Here is a 22,825-nt window from a genome sequence, read left to right as displayed (position 1 = left end):
TCTGCCATCTGTCAACGAGGCATATTCTATGATCATCCAAGATGAAACTCAACAGTTCATCAGCTATGGAGATAAAAATGTCGCAACAGAGGGACTCGCCATGACCGCCAGAGGAAGGGGTCGCGGACGTGGACGGGGAAGAGGAGAAAATCTCCCGGAATGTACCCATTGTCACAAGAAGGGACATGTTCGCGAAAATTGCTTCCAGATCGTTGGCTACCCGGCGAATTTCAAAGGCAATAGAGGGAGACAACAAAAGGACTTTCAGCAAGGGGGAGCAGATTCCATTAAGGATTCAGATTTTCATGGCCATGCCGCAACTACGGTCGCTCCCACTTTTACGCAAGAGCAATATGAAAAGATCCTGGAGCTACTCAAGAAAGACACAGAACCTGCAGTGCACGCATTAACTAGTACAGGTTTGATTTCTCCTATCCCTAGTTTTCAATCTTACACACATTGGATACTGGATTCGGGTGCCACAACCCACATGGCTGGTAAATTGGACCTATTTGACAGTTATGAACAATATTCTAGACCGATCAAAACAATTAAAATACCTAATGGAGATAGGTTAGCTGTCACTCATATTGGTTCGGTCACTGTAGCTGAAAGGATTATCATTCATAATGTTCTTTATGCACCCCGCTTGGAATTCAATCTTATATCTATATCCAGATTCACTAGAGAAAATAATTGCATGGCAGCCTTCTTTCCTGATCTCTGTATACTGCAGGGCCTTTAGGATGGGAGGATCAGGATGACTGGTAGAGAGTATAAGGGATTGTATGTACTAAAAGTGACCAACAGTATTCAGGATTAAGCTAATGTTGTCCAAAATGAGAAAAATTTGAAGAAGGATTGTGATATTCAATTGTGGCATAGAAGGCTAGGACATGCACCCCTATTTGTGTTAAAACATTTGAATCTTACATGTACTGATTCTTCTATACTGAATAAAGATTCTCATTCATGTGATATTTGCATTCGGTCTAAACAGACTAAGTTTCCATTTAATTCCAGTGTGATTAAATCTAAGAGATGTTTCGACTTGATCCATGCAGATGTTTGGGGTCCCTACAGGAACCCCACACATCAAGGTTTCCAGTTTTTCTTAACTTTGGTGGATGATTTTTCAAGGGGGACTTGGATATTTTTAATGAGACATAAGAATGAAGCTGAATCACATGTTAAAAATTTTATTGCTTATGTTTCAACACAATTTTCAGCCACTGTGAGAAAAATTAGGAGTGATAACGGGACTGAATTTACTAACAACCAATTAAGAACTTATTTTCAAGAAAAGGGCATAGTTCACCAAACATCCTGTCCCTATACTCCTGAACAGAATGGGGTAGTGGAGAGAAAGCATAGAACCATCATGCAAATCACTAGAGGTCTTATTTTACAGTCTGGGATTCCCATTAAATATTGGGGAGAGTGTGTCAAAATGGCTTCCTATATTGTGAATAGGATACCTTCCAAAGTAATCGATTATCAAACACCTTATGAGCGTGTCTATGGGATCAAACCAGACTTAAGTCACCTAAGAACTTTTGGATCCCTTGCTTATGCTACTGATTTGAAAGCTAATGATAAGTTACAGGCCAGAGCCATCCCTAGCATTTTCTTAGGATACCCAGATAATCAAAAGGGTTTCTTGCTCCTTAACCTGAAAGAAAGTACTTTTTTTATCAGCAGACATGTTAATTTCATCGAGGATAAGTTTCGTTTTAAAGATGTTAAGGATAATTTTCAAAAAGGAATAAGTAGTGATATAAAGTCAATGTTCTGGTTTGATTATGATAATTTTATAACTCAAGCACCTGGGACTATCAAGGGATGTGAATCAGTGAATATTAATGAGAATTCTTGTTCAGCTGGGGATAGAATGAATTGTGAAGAAGGAAGTGACAGTAATATAGATAGCAATGTTAACCGAACAAATCTTCCTGGTTAAAGATCCACTCGTGTGAGGAGACCCCCTATTTGGGCAAATGATTATGTTTGTTCCTTGTTACAGTTTGATTCCAATTATTCTGTGAAAGGAAATTGTAAATATCCCATTGATGATTATTTATGTTATGCTAATGTGTCTGCTGATCACATGTGTTTTCTGACCTCACTTGATTCTAATAATGAGCCATCATGCTATGAAGAAGCTGTGCAAAATACTAATTGGATTAAAGCCATGAAGGCTGAAATGAGTGCTTTAGAAGGTAACAAAACTTGGACAATAGTGCCTTTACCTAAGGATAAAAGACCTATTGGTTGCAAGTGGGTGTATAAAATTAAGTATAATGCTGATGGTAGTATAGATAAGTACAAGGCTAGACTTGTAGCAAAAGGTTACAGTCAGAAAGAGGGAATTGATTACCATGAAACCTTTTCCCCTGTTGTGAAAATGTTCACTGTTAGAGTTGTTTTAAAACTAGCAGCAATGAATAAATGGAGTCTTTACCAAATGGATGTGCATAATGCATTTTTACAAGGTGACTTAGATGAAGAGGTTTATATGAAAATACCTCAAGGTTTTGATAGACAGGGGGAGCAAATGGTTTGCAAACTAAATAAGTCTCTCTATGGTTTAAAGCAGGCTTCAAGACAATGGAATCAAAAATTGTCTGAAGCATTGCAAATGGGGGGATTTATACAAAGCAAATCAGATTATTCTTTGTTTCTTAAACATTTTGATCATGGAGTTGTTCTTATTCTGGTTTATGTAGATGATCTGTTGATAACTGGAAGTACTAGAATCGGTATTGATGAAACTAAAAGGTTCTTGCATAGTCATTTTAAAATGAAAGACCTAGGACAAATGAAATATTTTCTTGGCATAGAGGTAGCTAAATCTGAAAAAGGGATTGTTCTGTCACAAAGAAAATATGTGCTGGATCTTTTGTTTGAGACTGGTATGACAGGTTGTAAACCATTGGGAGTACCTATGGCGCAGAGCTTGAGACTTCTTGCTTATGATGAGAAGAAAAACCGCAAGGAAGATCTGTTGAAGGAACCAGAGAAATATAGACGATTGGTTGGTAAGTTGATTTATTTGACTATGACCCAGCCTGACATTTCTTATTCTGTGCAGACATTGAGCCAGTTCATGCAAAAGCCAACCAAAGCACACATGGCCGCTGCTAGGAGTGTTCTGAGATATCTTAAGGGAACCCCTAGGCTAGGAATTTTTATCAGCTCAGAAGGGAAACCGGAGCTAGAGTGCTACTGTGATTCAGATTGGGCTTCCTGTGCAATGACAAGAAGATCAGTTTCTGGCTATCTGCTGAAGTTGGGAGGATCGCTTGTGATGTGGAAAACTAAGAAGCAACATACTGTTTCGAAGTCTTCTGCAGAAGCTGAATACAGAGCCTTGAGTATGGCAACTTCTGAGATAGTTTGGGCTATTGGTCTGTTAAAAGACTTGGGTATAAATCATGAGGGTCCAGTGAAGGTGCACTGTGACAGCAAAGCTGCGATACATATTGTAGCTAATCCGGTTTTTCATGAGCGTACAAAACACATAAAGATAGATTGCCACTTTGTCAGGGAGAAGTGGGAATCAAAGCTGATTGATTTGTGTCATGTTAGAAGTCATGACCAAGAGGCAGACTTGCTGACAAAGGCTGTAGGAGGAAATGTGAAGAAGAGTCTTTTAGGCAAGTTAGGAACTATTGATGTTTTTAAGCCCCTAACTTGAGGGGGAGTATTGGAAATGTTGTATATATATATATTTCTTATTTGGTATTGTTTTGTATGGGCTGACCGCTTCGTGTAGATATGCCTGCCCGTTTTGGTGTACATGGTCAGGACTCCTTATAAATAAGAGTCCAGTAGGCCCATTTCTCTGTAATATGATTTTCAATCAATGCAATATTCAGTTTTATTTCTTTGAGCTGTGCGTTTTGGGAGAGTGAAGGCAGGGCATCTTGTTCAACAACTAGACATCCTGGATTATGCCAAATCGACAGATTATATTCTCGAGTATTGGATCGGCCCATCCGAAATAGCGGATTAATGCTTACCTTTTTCATTTTGGTCAAAGATTAGGGCTTACTTTACAAAAGCCCAGAAGACAGAAAGGAACGTAAGAAGGCTGAGCCATTAACATATCAAATTTCCGTCAGAGAAGGGAAGCTGCATATATATATATATATATATATATATATATTTCCATGTTCAACTGGTAAGTAATGTGTATGATTGATCTCCGTTCTTTTCAACAGAAAATATGTGTAGTTATCAAGAAATATTGCCCATTAATTGGTAGCTGCAATTTCAACCTTCAAAGCGGCGGCGATATTACACACAGTATCATCACCATCGATCAGCAACAACAGCTTCAATTGAGCTATGGAAAGGAGGCGTAATTTTAACGACATAGTTGCAGAGCTACTCGCCAAGAACAGCAGAAAAGATTGGTTTGAATGGGTTCAGAACTATCTAATATCTCAAGATCTTTGGGAAGTGATGAATAGTATCGCAGGACCAGACGAAAATGATGTGGAAGATTTTGGCAGATGGAGAAGAAAGAATGCTGCGGCATTGCATATCATTCCCATCTCTTGTGGGCCTAAGAATCTCGCCGTTTGATACCACCTCCAATCTTTAATACAAGAGCTCGTTTGAATTTATTTTAGTCCTAAATATAATGCGGCACGGGAGATGCGGTCAAGTGTATTAACTAGAATTATCATTATTACATGGACTATCTAAAAAAAAAAGTATGAGAAACAAAATGAATGGGTCTTATACTTAGAATAAAATAAAAATCAAACAAGCTTTTATATTAAAAACCAGATGTAGTATTAAAATTTCATGACCCTCCTTCTTTGAAAAGTTTAAATGCATTTGAAATTCAATTCACGTGTAGATAAATCTCTTGGATGAATAGCTACCGCGACAAGGACTTGATCATCATCTGCAATCAAGCTTAGCTTTTTGTTCATAATAAAAAAAATCATAATTGACTAGTCATTTTTATGTTAATGAGGTATTTAATTTGTTACATCATAAGGCGATCATGGAAGAGGAGTTTCCGATGTTGTGCTACGACTTCAATTGCGATATAGTCAAAATTCATGTTCATGATGAATTATCATTCAGCAATAAAGAAACTTAGCAGTGCTATTTACTTTCTCTATATACAAAACTAATGAAAATAGTCTAAAATCTATTTAAAAAAATCTGTTGGTATCATCAATAATACTCCTCCAGTCCTAAAAATCTCAACCATAACTTTTTTGCTTAAACTTTTTATTAACTTATTTTTTTGGTAAGAAATTTTTATTAATTTAAATTTAAATTGTTCAACTTTATCTTGATTCAAACTATAACAGGCCCGCTATAGTCGCAACATTATCAATGTTTATGCTCTAGATATGCAAAGCGTGATGATATGCAAACGCATTAATTAGGCTAAAAATAAAACCAGGTGTTTTATTTGCATGATAAGATTCAAGGGGATCTGAAATTTCTTATTCAATAGAAAATACGTGATGTAATAAGATGTGAAGTACGTACTTGCATAAATATTAGTGAATCAGAACCCAGATATTAAAAACAAGTTAGGGCCTAGAACAGTCAACAAGACCGTGGGTTGACTAGTTAAATTTTTGAAAGGACTTCTATCATTCTTTAAGATTATTCTTAATCATAATTATTATAAAGTACCATGGGCCAATCACATGTATTAGGCCCATGTGATGACTTTGGTTTGGGCCACCCGTAATTGAATCACCAAGCATACAACCCATTTTATATTTGTTCCCATTAAAAATAAATAATTCATCTGCAAAGCGAAAGGGGCTAGTTTCTCATAACATGATGAACCAAAGCTCGAATCTCAACTAAAAAAGCTACTCATAATTAGTACCCGATAGTATTTCAAACAGAATTACATTTAATAGGAGAATACCTGTGCCTACCAAAAAAAAATTCATCCACAATTAGCTAATTAATCTAATTAATTTGGCATAACCACATCAATATATATTTATGTTCTAAACATGCAAAGGTTGATACACACCTCCAACATAGGTTAAATATATAAGCAATTGGGTTATTACACGATTAAGATTCAAGAGGAGGAAAATCTTTATTAAATAGGAAATCATACATATATGGTAAGATTTGAATTAATTACATGCACAGTTCATGACCACTCTTCCACCTTCTTCTTGAAGATGCTTGGACCATAAGTAGAAGAAAACACTTTAACAAGAAGAGGGAATTGTAATAATATAAAGAGGGTTACTGGAACACCAGCCAGCATAGTAATAGGAAGAGTAACCCATAAACGTAGTGAATTATATTGCAACATGATCATTATTGTTGCTGAAAAGGAAATCATCATAGTTGCAATAGACAAAAACAATGTAGAAAGACCTGTTATCAATTTTGTAGGTAGCGAGCAAAGGAAGTCTTCTTCTGCATAGCGTGAGGTGAGGATTCCTAAAAATACGAGCACAGAAGTAGTGGATGAAAACAAAGAAAGTGCATCTGAAATCAAGAAAACTTTAAATAACTTCTCCTTGATAAACATTGGGTACCCTGAATCCTGATTGTTCCCCCCGGGAACTGTTAAAGCTGCGGTAAACATGATAGTAACAATTAGAGTCCCAACAACTGAACAAGAAGATGCTGTGTCCTTCATCCATTTTTCTCCTTCAGCCCTTAGCCCTTTGTGGTTTTTTTTGAAATATTCTATAGGAATCAGCCCCTCCTTGTTTTGATGTAGCCTGTATCCGGCATCCACTACACTCTCGACAGCCTATGTATATAGAAAATAAATAAATAAATGAGCAATAAATAAAAGACTCAAAGTAACAAAATAGCTAGAATTGATTAATTGTATATTAAAACAATTATTTTGTTCTATATAAGCTAACCCATTATTATTCTTAAATTATACAAGGAATTATCTAATGATATAAAATCACTTCACTTTTCTAGCTAGTTCACAATCAGCAAGTCTCATCAGATGTGTCTATGAATTAAAAAAAATTAATCCTTAAAGGGAACATCTCCTTCTTTGGTCAATTTCATTCATTAAATTGCACCATATAATAATGAATCTTAATTATTGGCAAGGAAAACAAACCGGACATGTGTGCATGTGTTAATATGATTCATTTTCTTCTGCCTCTGGCATGCACAGAAAAGGATTAAATTTCAGTTCTAACCTTGAACCATTGCAGTTCTCTTTGCATCTGCAGTGCGGCACCGGAGATGCTGTTAAGGTAGGAATCAGGAGCTAACGAGGCTGCCAAATGTAGCAAGTTATTTCCTGTCTCTCTTGCTGCTCTCATTTTTGCCGGTGTTGCTGCTGCCATAATCTGGAAGTGACGACAAAGGAAGAGGCTGAAAACCGCAGCTTTACGATATTCAACAGCGGTAATGACGAAAACGGGATAGTTTAGACAAACGGAAGTAACAAGTGCGATTAACTCCGGGTTTGCCTTCGTTACTCGCAAAACAAACTCAGCATTGTCCTGCTGAGCTGCACAATTCAGTGCTATTCTAATCATATTCCTCTTTTCTACATTCAGAAGCATCAGAATATTCGGACAAAGTAGGTTTAGAATTTCAGCTGCTTGTGCATGCTGGAGCTTCATCTTATATATTTCCTTCATTCCTGCACCATTGTTAGTCGATCAAAATAGAACTAGAATATTAAAGGCATTCGATTTAAGTTCTGGGCAACTTTTTGGCGCGCGCACAAATATATACATACCTGACAAATTATATACGCTGGAGAGTAGCCAATGGCGTAGACCTGTCCCTGTTGACGTGCATTTTTCTAGTCAAAGCTAAGTGCAACTTAATTAAATGCTAACATTGAGTAACCGGTGCGTAAATTAAGGCTGAGACATATATTCAAAAATCGAGCTTATAATAAAAAATAATTTTTAATTTCAAATTTCATATTTTGGCATACCTGATTTTATGGGTGCTAAATTAAATGAAAAACATTACAAATTGTAATCTACTATGTTGTGTAATAATAGTTATATAATATTATTTGATTTCATCTCCTGAAGTGATAGTAGAGGATATTGTACCTTGACCAGCTCTGCTGCCCTCGCCTTCTTGCTGAATATCTACGCAGAAATGCCCAGTGGTTGTGGTTGATGGTATTTTAATAACTTCCACCCAAAAGTGATCAAAGAAATGGGAAAACATAAGCTTCTTCAAATAATAATGCAGAAAAAAGCTAGAAGCACAAGTAAATTACATAAATAGTATTAATTAATTACCGCCGCCTCTTGTTTTCTATGAAACTTGAAGTCAAAGATGATATCTTCCAATTAATTGAGGGTTAATTACATAAATAGTATTTTTGGAATTTTTTTTCCAACCTTATTTAATCTAAACTGGAAGGAAACTTGAAAAAAATTATTAATTTAAGAGAAATTTAATACTTTAACTGTCATTAATTAGTATGTAAGAATTAGTTGAAAATGTCTTATAATAAGAATCAAAGGGAGTACTACCTCACCAGAACGAGAAAAATGGTTCACTTGTCAAATTTAAAAATGAAATGCTTTTTGCAACTCTGCACATATTTAAGAGCACAGAGAAACACTATACGATACTTCAACTCCTCTTCTAATAAATTGTAATAGGGAAGGGTAATACCTATTTGGAAAAAAATTCATTAATGATCCATCAAGTGACTTATATTGTGGGTTGAGTGTCTTTCAAAAGGCTATATTTATTTAATTAGGAAGGTAGGAGTAAGAGGGGAAGGGTGATCGAAACGGATTGGGAATAAGTGTGTGTAAACTAAATTATACCAGAGGTTGTTTCATCTTCACCATCTTTACCGTCATCATCATAATTTGCCATTATGGCTAGCCAGTACTTTAAAAGAGCAAACGACATATATAGAAAATTGCAGGGAGAACGGAGAGTGGAAAGTAATAATATGTATACTAACAGTGATAGGCCCATCGCTTCAAGAACGGAAGTTGACTTTTATGAAGAGAATGAGGAAGAGAGAGTGCAATATTCGCAATTGTTGAGTTCTCATCCGCGTCTTGAGCAAAAAGCAGCTCCGTGCATTGTTGGAGCAATTGCAAGGCAATACCTATTCATGTAACAAAATCATTTAGTATAAGGAGATGAGAGGGAAAAAATGAAAATGAAACATAAATTGCGCTTTATTGCGAATGAAATTATACATCTAAAAATGACGTTACCATATTCTCCATTTCTCAAACAGGTTCGGAGAAACTCAGGGCCCACAAAAGAGCCGTTTTCTGGTTTGAAGACTTCCAAAGGAGTGACAGAATAGAGATAACGTCCCAATTTGTTGTGGCCAGACAGAAAAGCCAAGGAAACAGGAATCAGCCAAGGCCATGGAGCTGGAATTGCAAGTGCATTGCTATTTTTCTTTATCATGCATTTTGCAATTGGGATGGATTCCGTATGTGTGGCAGTTGTTGCAAGTGGAGTATAGCCATAATAATCCCATATTTCAAGATATTCTGGTTCAACTAATTTCATCAACTCTTCTACTATGGCCACATGCCCGAACTTTGCCGCTGTATGAAGAGGTGTTTCGCCTCTTGAAGCTCCAAAATCTACGTCCAATAACTTAGGATGGCGATCAATGAATGCTTTTGCTTCGAACCAGTTGTCCTCATATATGGCCTTGTTCAAATTAGCCATCTCTAATTCGTCTGCCTCCATCACTGGAATCAACAACCAGCACATACGCATTAAAAATTTAAAATATGTATTCGAATGCATAATTAAGAGGAAGGACATAGGTAAATCAAATGAGAAGGAGTGAATGCAATGAGTTAGCACCCAGTGTTGCTATCGAAGTTCAGATAGGAATTGGCTCAGGTGTTGCCTAATAATAATACTCCTCCGGTCCTAATTATAAGACCCAATTGACTTATTTGAGGAGATTAAGGAAGTAAGTTAAGTTGGTTATTTATAATAAATAAGTATTGTTATTCCTAAATATCCTTGCTAATTAAGTATATTGGCTAAAACTATCATTATTAGAAGAATTATCTTTGAAAAAAATGTATAAATATAAGAGAGAAAATGGATTGGGTCTTATAATTAGGACCAAATAAAAAGTCAAATTGGGTCTTATAATAAGGACCGGAGGAGTACTTTAATTTTCTTCTGCACATAAAGAAGAAACGACGGAGGTTTTTAGTAATATAGCCTTAACGCCATCCTTCATATCTAAATCTTGTACTTCTCTCCCCTCGTTACTGTATGTAATCATCAATTCTTTCAGGTGAAATTAAAATACACATTTCAACGAAATAAACAAAGATTAATTGCGCTTACTTCTTTCTTCCTCCACGTGAATTTGTGATGGCAGTGGCTTGTTACTTCTTTTTCAGCTCGCTCTCACACTTCACTGCTCTTCACACATTCTATATATTTATAGCCTTTTCGTTTATTCCTTCCGTGTTCGTATGGTTTAAGGTGTTCAATAAATGATAGGGGATCAAGAAAAAAGATCGTGATATGTTACCAACAAGGAAAAGAAAAAGAAAAAGAAAAAGAAAACAAACTTGACTTTTTCTTTAAAAAAGCACGTACACATTAAAAACGATAGTGCTGTAGGGGAACAACTTAATTGACTTAAGTACCATGTAGTATCTTCTTTTGCAGATGCCTCACAGTTCACTTGCTCCTGATGCATTGTATATCTGTAGCCATTGTCGCATTATTTCTCATGGTTTAAACGCGGACCTGGCACAATCTGGAACGTTGGTGAAGCAAACGACTTGGATTTGAATTGAAGATTATCAATTCACTAAAAAGCGGCAGATCTTCTAGAGAAAACTCACACAAGGAACATAAAAATTACTAAATCTCAAATCAAAATTGTTTCCTATAAATTAATAGTTTTTGGGTTAAAATGCATTCGGTACCTTGAAGTATTTTCTCAGGTGTATCCAACACCTGGAGTATTTGTAGTGCATCCAGCTTCCTGAAGTAATTTTTATGTGTATCTAGCACCTTGGAGTAATTTTTCCCTTAGTGCTAGATGTACCAAAAAATATTTTTGGGTGCTGGACACATCTAAAAAAAACTTTGAGATGTTGGATGCATACAAAAAACTTCACGGTGCTCAACGCACCTAAAAAAATACTTCATGGTGTCTTTTAGGGTATTGGATGCATCCGAAAAAATACTTTGGAATGCTGGATGCATCTTAACCCATAGGTTTTTCACTACTAAATAATAACACATTTTTTAAAAGAATTTTTTATTTGAGATTCAGTAATTTGGAAGTTGCTTTTGTAGAAATTTCCCCATCTTGTTACGCAAATCTTGTTTTTAGTAATTTTTGCACCAAAGTCCTAAACTTATGCATCACGTTTGACTGTTTGTGCCTGTTTGGATTTGTGCAAATTAAACTGAATATATGCCCTTGTTCAGCACAATTATTTTTAATTAGGCATAACTTAAAATAGCATAAACCTTTTATTATTTCAACGATTAATTAATAGGTTTTAACGTAATTTTTTTATCCGAAAGGGTATCAATGTATGTAATTACGTTAAAAAAAATCTTGTTATTCCTCAAACTATATTAAACATTCTGCATAATCACTTTTGTTTTTGAATAATACTATAAATAATTAAAAATTGAGGATAGTAATAATCTCTATATTTTAAGAAATTTTTGTTATGTGTTTTCCATATAATCAAAAAAATTATTGGTAATTTCACTTTATTTTCAGTTTTTATTCAATAAAAAGTTAATGTATCAGATATTCATATTATACTGATATTATATTTGATACAAATTAATTTTTTTAATTTTATTTCATTTTATCTGTGTTGATTCAATCATGCTTCTGATATTTAAAAACAACTACACATAATTGTTGTTTCACCTCATATATAAAACAAATCTTTCACTGTTTTAAGAAAGTTCAAAATTTATTTCCCCCCTCTAATAACCTGAAATAGTTAGGTAAAATTAAAGCCAACAGTTTTTGCCGGTTTTAATTTTGTCATTGCTACAAAGTTTTTTAATAAATAATGCTTCTTCATTAACATAAGTACGTCAATGAAAGATTGTGCTGCCTTTTCACCTTATTTGAATTTTTATTTAATTTGTTTATTTTTTCAAATGGTGATAGAAAATTGTGTAAAAGGTAATAGGAAACACAGTGGATATTTTTCTAATTATTTCAATTTCTTATTTTTAATAATCTTTTTGTTTTATTATAAATAATCAAAATATATGCACATAAATATGTTAAGGCTAGACTCGAGCCTTATACCTCGTTCAAGTGTAGGGGCTGGCAGCCCACCAGATGACAAGTTACGGCGGGTTAGGGGTGGGAATCAAATTGAAGTCTAATCTGTTGAGGACTCAGCACATGAACCTCATTATTTTTATTGGAATTTGCTGAAATAATTCGTTATTAAATAATTAAGAAAACATACTATGCGTAAAAACACATGAAGCTTGAAAAGGGCCTACTGGAGATTCAATAATGAGCTCCTAACGTTGTTCACCTCATCTCTAGACTAGGAGTAAGTTTGTGTAAGATAAGTCTCTTGTTGACTCTGTAATCACCACTTACGAACAAAGGACCATATTGTGAGTAAATTTGTCACTGCCTCCGTTTCTTATTATAAAAGCGTGTTTGATTTTTAATTTGGTTCCAAATATAAGACCCCAAACTATTTTGTTTTTCATGTTTACTCATTTTTTTCAAAGTAGTCCTTATAGTAGTTGCACATGTTAAATGTTTCATCAAATGGTAATTCTAGCTAATATATATAATTAGCAAGGGCATTTTAGAAAAGACAACATCTATCTATTTATAACAAATAACTAACTTAACTAATTCCCTTAATCTCCTAAAATTAGTCAACTAGGTCTTATATTAAGGATCGAAAGTTGTAACATTATACTCTTCCGATCTCCAATATAAGACCCCTTTCTTAGTGTAAATTACACTGTAAAAAGGAACTTATATTTAGGACCGGAGGAATATATTTATAGCCATTGTCGTGTTATTTCTTACATGCTTGTTCATATCGTTTAATTTAAAATATTTAATACTATTTCATTAAGTTTTTAATGTAAAAGCTACTTAACTACTACTTGAAGGAACGAAGGCGCCATATGCTTTTTAAGATCCTCTAAATTGAATGGAATAGATCTGACGCAGACAAGAAGCAAGGAATGGAAATAAAAGACAAACGTGTTTATGAAATGGGGAATGCTTGACGCGACACAATCTTATGTTTTAGTAATTTTTGCACCAAAGTTCAAAAGACCATATTTTGAGTAAACCTGTGTAGGTAAGTCTCTTGTTAAATAGTCTCCTTTTTCGTTAATGAAGTATGCGACACGAAGTATAAAGTTAGTTCTAGGAATAATTATTATAAGACGCTTTATAAAGTTAGTTCTAGGAATAATTAAAGAATGTTTCCACATACACCCCTGATGGATTATTAAAATTTCATGACCCTCTTTCTTTGAAAAATTTAAAGGAACAGATCAGAGATCCATCATATACACAACTTACCAAGTGAATTGGTTCTATATATGCACCTTCCCTCCTTCGACGGAAACTTCGCAGCTATATGTCAATGGCTCAGCTTTCTTTTGCAATTCATTCTTTCCTTTCTGTCTTCTGGGTTTGTGAGCCTTCTAATAGACACGAAACAACAACAACAAATAAAAATGACTTCCGTCGAATGCTCCGAATAAATATAAGCTGGTTCCCATGATATGATGACGGTGTAATAATCCACAATGTAAAGTAAGCATTAATCATGCCTCTGTTTCAGATATGAGGTAACATAATCATAATTAAAATAATTCAAAAATAAACTGTGTGCATTTCAATAAACTGGTTACCCCTATGTCTAAACAAATAATACACTAAGTATCTCTCTGCCATGATATATACTTGTACAGAATACCCATCTCTAAATCTTCTACCTCTCTCCTTCTCGTCATTGTAATCACCAATTCTTGCAATGTCAACTAATCGCTTTTTGAGAAATTAAAACATATTAATTTCATCCAAAGATTAAACGTGGCTACTAGTTGTTGCTTGCTTCCATGATTCACACATCGGCCAGAATCTCAGGTGGCAATGGCTTGTTACTTCTCTTCTGCTACTCTCTCGCACTTCACAAACTCTTCACACGTCTATATTAAACAAGTTAGCCCCAAAATTCTGACACACGACTCGGCGTGGCTTAGCCTTCTTTTGCAACTCTGTTTTACACACACACACATATTATTGTTCATGACGAATTATCTTTCAGCAATGAAGAAACTCAACCACTTGATGTACTATACTTCGCGTTCACAATGACCATTGTGTATACCCACGATCCTACTGTTTCAGGATTAACGTCATTTTGGAGATTTGGTGGACTTTTCTTTTTTTTTTTTGTTAAAAAATAAAACTGAAACTTGGTTCACAAAGGAAGATAAAAAAAAAAAAAAATACAAGGATCAAACAAGGGGGAGAAAACCTAACCATCTTTCATTATTTGTCCCTTTTAAATAAGAAGCAAAAGATGATCAAAGATTAAAAAAAGTATAAATAATTTCAAGACCTTACCTAGTACATTCTCTATGTACAAAACTAATGAAAACAGTCCAAAGTCTATTTAAAATTTTGTTGGTATCGTCTACGGTATCTTGAAAGGAATGATCATCGGCTTGATTTGTGAGCTTTAATTTGACGGGATACTCTCTCTCTCTCTCTCTCTCTCTCTCTCTCTCACAACCAAGAAATGGGAGTGATTTTTGTGATATTGGTTAATTGAACATTTTAATAAAGAATATAAAATTTTATATCTCATTATATTAATGATTTTAATCTGTTAAATTTGAATTCAAAAAATCTCTACCATAACTTTTTGCTTAACTGAAATTTCTTATTATGCTCATGAATACAATTGAACTTTTTATTAATTGAAATTTAAATTGTTCAACTTCATTTGCATTCAAACGATAATAGGCCCAGATATGTTTCTTGCCATAGTCACAATAGGCTTAAGATGATTTTTGGCCGTTTAATGTTGCACTTGTTTTTTTTTTTTGGTTCTTTAAGTTTCAAATAATAGGTTTTGATTTCTCATGGAGCAAAATGGTCTAAATCTTTATTGAATTATATGGATCAATGTTTTAAATGAAAAGAAACTTCATGGATCAAAACTTATGGTTTGAAACTTGAAGGACCAAAACCAAACTAAGAAAATTTAACACCCCAAATTTTGACTCGGGAAGAGAAGAAAAAGAAATTCATTAAAATTATTTAATGCCTAAATAAAATTGGAAAAATTATGGAATATTGATTTTGAGGGCTTAGAAATATTTTGGAAAAGTTTATTCCCCAAAAAACAGCTTAAATAATTTTAAAGCTATTTTCATAATGAAATGGGTTATTTTCTTAGAAAATTCTAAGAAAAATACTTAGAGGTATTAAGAGCTATTTTCTTAAAAAAATTCAAGAAAAATAGTTAGGAGTTGACTTTGACCTGAAATTTTTAAAGAAGTTATTTTATGGGTCAAAGAAGCTAATAGATAATATAACTCCATATTATAAATTCTGGATATATTTTACGTTTAGAAAATCGGAGAAGCATAAAATTGGAAGTATAAATGTGATAGAGGGGCAAAAGGGTACAGGAATTTTTCTTATACCCGTGCTGCCTCCCTTGTTAATCTTCTGAATTCGCCTCCCATCCTCATTTCTGCTGCCATTCAAAGAGGAATACGCGAGAGAAAGAGTGAGAGAAGACGGAGGAAGAGCTTGGCCGGAGAGGTGATAGGAGGTGGTGAAGTTACATGCAAGAGTGATTTTCGGTTAAGGCGAGTCTCTTGACCACTCTCCTACTCTTCATTTCTCCATTCTCTGCGTGATTGAAGAGTTGAGGGAAGATGAAATTTTGGGTTATCAAGAAATGGGGAAACCAAATGAAATAATGGTCGGAACAAGTAGATTAAAGCTTGTGTAAGTGAGTTTAAGTGTTGCATGTTGATAAATCTGGTTGCATGTGGATTTTCTCCCTCTGTTTTCCAAGACCGAAACAGGGGTTAAAGGTTCAGGAAAGTGGCATCTAGTTTGGGTGTTGGTTCCGCTTTATGATGACCTTCGAACTAAAATCTTGTTGTTTTGGGCTGAACATTGTTGGGTTCTTTGAGAGTTAGGAGAAGGATGTGAGAATGCTTATTTATATAAAGTGAAATGCAGTTTGCTCTTCCCTTTCTTGCCAGCCGTGACTGTTGGGAAAGTGTTCTAACTTGGGGGATATATTTATATACATGTGTATAAGAGTATGGAATCTGAAACTTTACTAAAATTGTTGATTGATGTTCTCTTAGACCAAGTGATTGTTCAAGCTAATTAAACCAAGTTAGAGATCTGAAAACGAAGGTCCAAATCTTGTTTCTTGAACTGAAATTTCGGGACCATAAATGTTTTCTGTTTGCAATATTTTGAAAGATAAAAGCTGGAATTTTAAATGAAATGAAAGGACCATTATTTATAAATATGAGATATATATATATATATATATATCCATGTGTGTATATGCTCGGTTTCTAGGTGTAGTTGCCGCCCCTATGTGTTAGAAATTGATTCCTCAAATGTTGGAATCATTGTAAAGATCTGGAATTTCCAGATTTGAAGAGTAGGCCGAGGGATTGTTTGATTTCGGGTTCTTTGGAATTAAAAGTTAAGAAATGGAAGAGAGTTGGATAGTAAACTGTGTGAAGCTTAATGTTCAGGTTCTAAATACTAAATGATTATTTGGTGTGACTAAACCATGCTCAAAGATATTAAAATGAGGACTCAGATGCTCTTATTGAAGCTAGGAATTTTAAAAGTTGGTTAAAGGCACCTAGAAGTTAATGGTTATATATTATATAGTGTTGGTATAAAATATCAAGATGAGTGCTGCAAAATTTAAATTGGGACACATGATTTTAAATCTGGAAAGATTTCCAGAACAAAGAATAAAGCTGCACAAAGTTTCTGAAAACGTTTTAAGTGTTCAAATGCTGCAAAAATTTTGTATGGTCTAGATGATATATGGACTTGTATGCAGATTAACATAATCACATATTAAGGTTTGTAATTTTGGAGGCTGAAATTGAAGAGAAACGCACTGTTATGATGCTATATAATATTTTAGAATTATATGGAATTGAAGAATCATATATACTAAAGCACCTAGACATGCCTAACTGATGAATGGATGGAATGAAATTGGGAGCCAAGTTTCTATTTCCTCTCCCCTGTTCAGCCAGCGACTGTTTCAACATGAAGGAGATGAATTTATTTAATGATCGAACTTAGAACTAAACTTGGCGGCTGTTTTGGGGATGAAAGGAATCAAGCTAGGAATTGATTTGAAATTTATTATTGAGGTTTGTTTGAGGTTCCAAATGGTGAATGGACATTGTAAATGGATTAATTGTTATGGTGTTTGGAAATTATTTTATGGTATACATTTGGGACTCAATAGTATACAGTCAATGATTGAGGTATGGGTTAAAAATTGACAACTGATTAGAAAGGTTGCTGGAGGAATGTTGGACCAAAGATTAAGAAGATTGATAGATGGTTGGAAATTGAAATTGCTTAGCTTGGATTTAAATAAGTATTATGTTAATTGTTAATAAAAGCTAGCAGAGCTTATAGAATTATTTTAGAAAAATGAAGCAAAATCAATTGGTACGATTATATATGTATAATATTTTTGACTAAAATGACCAGTTACTAAGTAAAGTAATTATATAGGTTAAGATAAGGAAGGAAATTTTCCAATGAAAGTAGTTTGAATAAGAAAAGTTGTCTATGATGACCAACTACTAAGTAAGGGTAGAATTTAAAGAAATTGGGAATTCAAAGAAAGTAGTTTAATTTGTAAACTGTATTTAGATTAAGAGTTAATCTATCCTTCCTAATATGACAAGTTTTTATATCTGCTCAAGCTCACCAAGAAGCATAAAGAAAGGAGAACGATAAGGTTTGATTTGGAGGGAAGCGGATCAGGTAGTAGTTCTTTCCTACCTCACACTTATGTCTGATTGCTGCATGTCTGTTTGTGCCATATTGCTGTTTAAAGCATGAGAACATGTAATCCTTAATTCCTTGCATGGATTATTTAGCCGTGATCACGTGTAACTGATAGACATGGGGCAGTATCTACCAATTATTTACGCATTATTTATTCAGCTTGTCTATCTATCAATGCATATAAATACTTAATTGCATTAGCTTGGAAGATTATGTTTCACTTTGGCTTGTTTTGCATACTTTGTATAATCTGCACATTTGTTTGATGGAAATTACTACTATGGGGATTCTTTAGAATCTCACCCTCCCATTTATGATGAACAACAAAGGCTAGTAGCTCGAAGGATATGGAGGTTGTTTAAGAAGAATGTGAGCTGGTTGAAGAGCAGGGATGCCTGCTATATTCTGTACATAGTTGTAGAATATTTGGATAATTTAATATTTATACTATTATATATGTTATATGGGCAAGTAACTTAGGAGAGCACTGCCAGGCATAGGCAAGTGCCGTCGACCTAGATGGTTGCTATATTTTTAATATACTATTATGAGATTGCATAGTATGAAATCATTCTAGGTGATAATAGATTAAGTTGAAAGCAGGATTGATTATGGATCACTTGTGAAATATTTGATCGATGGATTCTAATGTTGAAGGGGAAAAAAAATTCCCTCTCTTTTACGAAGTCAAAAACCTGGCATTAGTGATTCATAGTATTATACTGATCCTATTAGTATATAGAAAGTTAGGTGTTGCAGAAAAAACTTGAAGGACCAAAGTTTGTATTAACCCGTCACAATATTATCAATGTTTGTGTTCTAGATGTGCAAAGCTTGATGATACAATTAGGCTAAAAATAAAACCAGGTTCTTTATTTACATGATAAGATTCAAGGGGATCGGAAATTTCTTATTCAACAAAAAATACATAAAGTAATAAGATGTGAAGGACACACAAATTTCATCCTCCAGAAAATAATACATATTATGGTAAGATGTGAATTAATTACATGCACAGTTCATGGCCACTTCTCTACCTTCTTGAAGATGCCTTGACCATAAGTAGAAAAAGTTACTTCAACAAGAAGAGGGAATTGTAATAATACAAAGAAGATTATTGGAACACCAGCAAGGACAATAACAGGAAGAGTAACCCATAAACGTGATGAGTTATATTGCAACATGATCATTATGGTTGCTGAAAAGGAAATCATCATAGTTGCGATAGGCAAAAAAGTGTAGACAACCTATTACTCCTCCGGTCCTAATTATAAGACCCAATTGACTTATTGAAGAGATTAAGGAAGTAAGTTAAGTTGGTTATTTATAATAAATAAGTGTTGTTATTCCTAAAATATCCTTGCTAATTAAGTATATTGGCTAAAACTATCATTATTAGAAGGATTATCTTGGAAAAAAATGCATAAATATAGAGAGAAAATGGATTGGGTCTTATAATTAGGACCAAATAAAAAGTCAAATTGGGTCTTATAATAAGGACCGGAGGAGTATCAATTTTCTTACTAACGAGTAAAGAAAGTCTTCTTCTGCAGCGTGACGTAAGGATTCCTGAAATGTGAGCATAGAAGTAGTGGACGGAAACAAGGAAAGTGCATATGAAATTAAGAGAGATTTAAATAACTTCTCCTTCTTAAACAGTGGGTATCCTGAATTCTCGTCGTTCCCTCCAGAAACTATTAAAGCTATGGCAAACATGATGGTAACAATTAGAGCCCCAACAACTGAGCAAGAAGACGCTGTTTTCTTCATCCATTTTCCTCCTTCAGCCCTCAGCTCTTTCTGGTTTTCTTTGAAAAATTCTAGAGGGATGAGCACTTTCTTGTTTGGAAATAGCCTATCTCCAGGATCCATCACACTCTTGACGGCCCATGTTTACAGAAAATAAATACACAATAAGAAATCTATAAAAGACACAAAGTATTGAAGCAAAAGAGCATTAAATTTCAATTCTAATAACTAACCTTGAACCATTGCATTTCTCTTTGTATCTACAATGCGGTCCCGGGGATGCAGTTAAGGTAGGAAGAAGGAGATAACATGGCTGCCACATGCAGCAAGTTATCTAAGTTCTCATGATCAACTAATGTCACCGCCACATTCTTAAAGCGAAAACCATGGAGGAGATTGAAAATCTCAGATCTACGATATTTAACAGCATCGAAGAAAAAGGGCAAGTCTGGGTAGCCAAAAGTGACTAGCGTGATTAATTCTGGGTTTGCCTTCGTTACTCGCAAACAAAACTCAACATTCTCTGCTTTAGCTGCAGCAATCATTGCTTTTCCAACCATATTCTTCTTTACTTTATTCAAATATATCATATCTTCACAAACTAGATTTAGAATTTCAGCTGCTTGTGCATGCTGCACCTTCATCTTGTATATTTCCCTCATTCCTGCACCATTGGTAAATCAAATACAACTAAAATATTACAGGCATCCAATTTAAGTTCTGGAGGACTTTTTGCCATACTTATATACCTGAAAAATTATAGATGCTGGAGATAAGTGAATGGAGCAGACCTAGCCTTGTTTGACATGGATTTTGGTGTACTTGAATTCACGTAAAACGAATAAAATGAAGAAACTTTACATTGTATAATCTGTGTTCTATAATAATAGGTATATAATATTATTTGATTTCATCTCCTAAAGTGATAGAGAATTCTGTACCTTGACCGGCTTTGTTGCTTTCGCCTTCTTGCTGAATACCTACGCAGAAATGCCCAGTCGTTGCGGTTGATGGTATTTTCATATCTTCCACCCAGAAGTGATCAAAGAAAACATAAGCTTCTTCAAATAATAATGCAATAAATTACTAGAAGTACAAGTAAATTACATTAATAGTATTAATTAATTGCCGCCACCTCCTAATTAAGTCAGGGGATTGTTTTCTATGAAACATAAAGTCAGAGATAATATTTTCCAATAAATTGATAGTGTTAATTACATAAATAGTATTTTTGGGAAATTTTTTTTGCCAACATTATGTTTGGAAATACGTCATAAAAGTTTCACCACATTTTCAAAGAGACTTATAATGGACCATGAAAAACTTTTAGAAGATATCTTATTTTATTATTGGATGTAGTGTAGTCATAAATACTGTTATTATGCTGACAATAACAATGAATTATCAGAATACAACATTAATTGTAAATATGTGTGTGTGTGTGTAGAGTTGTTGTCCACTGCAAGTGATTAAGCAGATTGATAGCTTTTGGAAAATTTTGAAGCAATCATCTTGCAAAAGGACAAAAGCACTGAGTGAAAATTAACTAAATTAAAGAATAGGCTTGGAAGAGAGAAGCAAGGGGGGAGTCTTCTAATTTTCTGTCAAAGAACTCGCATTCCGAAACACATAATTATGGATTTAGAGTTCTCACAAAACTATACCTAAAACTCTAAGACTCATTATTTATGGTAGCAAACTTACTGTTAGAATTTACACTTTCCAACATGTTCTGTACATAGTGGACTTCCCTTATTCTCTAATCCGGCCCATACTTAATCCTTATCATTGTAATTCACCACTTCGGCTAGTGTATAATTAAAATGAGCAAACAACATTAAGGAAATTGTAGGGAAAAACAGAGAGTGGAAATATGCACCAACAGTGATAGGGCCATCGCTTCCAGAATGGAAGTTGACTTTTCTTCAGAGTATTAGGAAGATAGCGTGCAATATTCTGAATTGTTGGTTCCTCGTCCAAGTCAGTAGCAAAAAGCAGCTCCGTGCATCGTTGGAGCAAATGCAAGGCAATATCTGTTTATGTATCAAAATCATAGAGTATGAGATGGAATGGAAAAATAATGACGACATGTATAAACAGACAAAGAAAAAAATGAAAATGAAACACATATATTACTATGCTTTGTGTATAAAATTATATATATAGAAGTTATGCTACCAAATTCTCCAATTGACAAACAGTTAGCGAGAAAAGCAGGCCCCACAGTGCGGTTTTTTGGTTTGAAGACTTCCAGAGGAGTGACAGAATAAAGATAACGTCCCATTTCCTTATGGCCAGAATCAAAAGCCATGGTAACAGGAATCTGCCAATCTTCACTTGGAATTGCAAGTGCCTTTTTATTTTTGTTGATCAAGCATGCTGCAACCGGGATGAGTTCACTATGTGAAACAGCTATTGCAAGCGGAGTATTGTTATAATAAGCATCGCGTATCTCGAGATATTTTTGTGGAACTAATCTCAGAAACTCCTCTGCTATGCCCAGATGCCCAAACTTTGCAGCCGCATGAAGAGGTGTTTCGCCCATTGACGTAGCAAAATCTACGTCCAATACCTCAGGATGGGATCAATGGATGCCTTTGCGGCCGACCACTTGTTCTGAGCTATGGCCTTGTACAGAATACTTATCCCTAATTCTTCTGCCTCCGTCAACACTGTATGTAATCACCACTAAATTAATTAAATGCTGAGGAATCATATAAATATGATCTGTCCACTAGGAGGGCAATGAGAGAATTATATAGGGCACTGATCTGGGGGAGAAGGGCATGGCGCAGTAGTATAGTAGGTATAATAGAGAGTATCCCATGCAACTTTGGCTTCAGAGACCCCTCTTATATGCGAGTGATTGGGATGCCCACAAGAGATACGGATGAAGTGCAATGCTGCAGCATTGTTTCTTCTCCATTTAGCAAAATCTTCCACCTGATTTTCGTCTGGTCTTGCGCTACTATTCGTCACTTCCCAAAGATCGTCAGATATCAGATAGTTCTTAACCCATTCGAA

General features: G+C 34.6%; 3 protein-coding genes across 3 annotated transcripts; all 3 read right to left on the bottom strand.

Annotated features, from left to right (window-relative positions):
- Window positions 1-6,151: 6,151 nt before the first annotated feature.
- Window positions 6,152-9,693, bottom strand: LOC114717893 (uncharacterized). The gene is made up of 5 exons (XM_028903117.1): window positions 9,201-9,693; window positions 8,939-9,088; window positions 7,733-7,780; window positions 7,182-7,633; window positions 6,152-6,769 (listed from the first exon to the last, which is right to left on the bottom strand). The coding sequence occupies exons 1-5, from the start codon at window positions 9,691-9,693 to the stop codon at window positions 6,152-6,154; spliced, it is 1,761 nt and encodes a 586-aa protein (XP_028758950.1).
- A 9,378-nt stretch (window positions 9,694-19,071) lies between these two features.
- On the bottom strand, window positions 19,072-19,924 carry LOC114717892 (uncharacterized). Its single transcript, XM_028903116.1, has 3 exons — window positions 19,710-19,924; window positions 19,581-19,621; window positions 19,072-19,250 (listed from the first exon to the last, which is right to left on the bottom strand). Exons 1-3 carry the CDS (start codon window positions 19,922-19,924, stop codon window positions 19,072-19,074), a joined length of 435 nt encoding a protein of 144 aa, XP_028758949.1.
- Window positions 19,925-20,061: 137 nt separating this feature from the next.
- Window positions 20,062-22,346, bottom strand: LOC114717891 (uncharacterized). The gene is made up of 4 exons (XM_028903115.1): window positions 22,001-22,346; window positions 21,685-21,834; window positions 20,743-20,859; window positions 20,062-20,465 (listed from the first exon to the last, which is right to left on the bottom strand). The coding sequence occupies exons 1-4, from the start codon at window positions 22,344-22,346 to the stop codon at window positions 20,062-20,064; spliced, it is 1,017 nt and encodes a 338-aa protein (XP_028758948.1).
- Window positions 22,347-22,825: the final 479 nt, after the last annotated feature.

Source organism: Neltuma alba, unplaced genomic scaffold, assembly GCF_004799145.2.
Source record: "Neltuma alba isolate B1F8T4 unplaced genomic scaffold, ASM479914v2 tig00011781_pilon, whole genome shotgun sequence".
NCBI classification, from domain to species: Eukaryota; Viridiplantae; Streptophyta; class Magnoliopsida; order Fabales; family Fabaceae; genus Neltuma; species Neltuma alba.
Note: the sequence above shows the minus strand (reverse complement) of the source record. Positions and strands in the feature narration are given on the sequence as shown.

What these genes read in the sequence shown, in the direction of transcription:
- LOC114717893 (XM_028903117.1), bottom strand. Translation starts at nt 9,693, where the DNA reads ATGGAGGCAGACGAATTAGAGATGGCTAATTTGAACAAGGCCATATAT. An exon ending in GAAGCGATGGGCCTATCACT is followed by an intron (nt 7,781 to 8,938) that starts GTTAGTATACAT and finishes GCACGTCAACAG; the next exon opens with GGACAGGTCTACGCCATTGG. An exon ending in CAGCGTATATAATTTGTCAG is followed by an intron (nt 7,634 to 7,732) that starts GTATGTATATAT and finishes ACAATGGTGCAG; the next exon opens with GAATGAAGGAAATATATAAG.
- LOC114717892 (XM_028903116.1), bottom strand. Translation starts at nt 19,924, where the DNA reads ATGGATCCTGGAGATAGGCTATTTCCAAACAAGAAAGTGCTCATCCCT. An exon ending in GAGAATTCAGGATACCCACT is followed by an intron (nt 19,622 to 19,709) that starts GTTTAAGAAGGA and finishes CTCACATTTCAG; the next exon opens with GAATCCTTACGTCACGCTGC. An exon ending in GAAGAAGACTTTCTTTACTC is followed by an intron (nt 19,251 to 19,580) that starts GTTAGTAAGAAA and finishes TTTCCTTTTCAG; the next exon opens with CAACCATAATGATCATGTTG.
- LOC114717891 (XM_028903115.1), bottom strand. Translation starts at nt 22,346, where the DNA reads ATGGGCGAAACACCTCTTCATGCGGCTGCAAAGTTTGGGCATCTGGGC. An exon ending in GCCTGCTTTTCTCGCTAACT is followed by an intron (nt 21,835 to 22,000) that starts GTTTGTCAATTG and finishes ATACATAAACAG; the next exon opens with ATATTGCCTTGCATTTGCTC. An exon ending in GAAGCGATGGCCCTATCACT is followed by an intron (nt 20,860 to 21,684) that starts GTTGGTGCATAT and finishes TATTTGAAGAAG; the next exon opens with CTTATGTTTTCTTTGATCAC.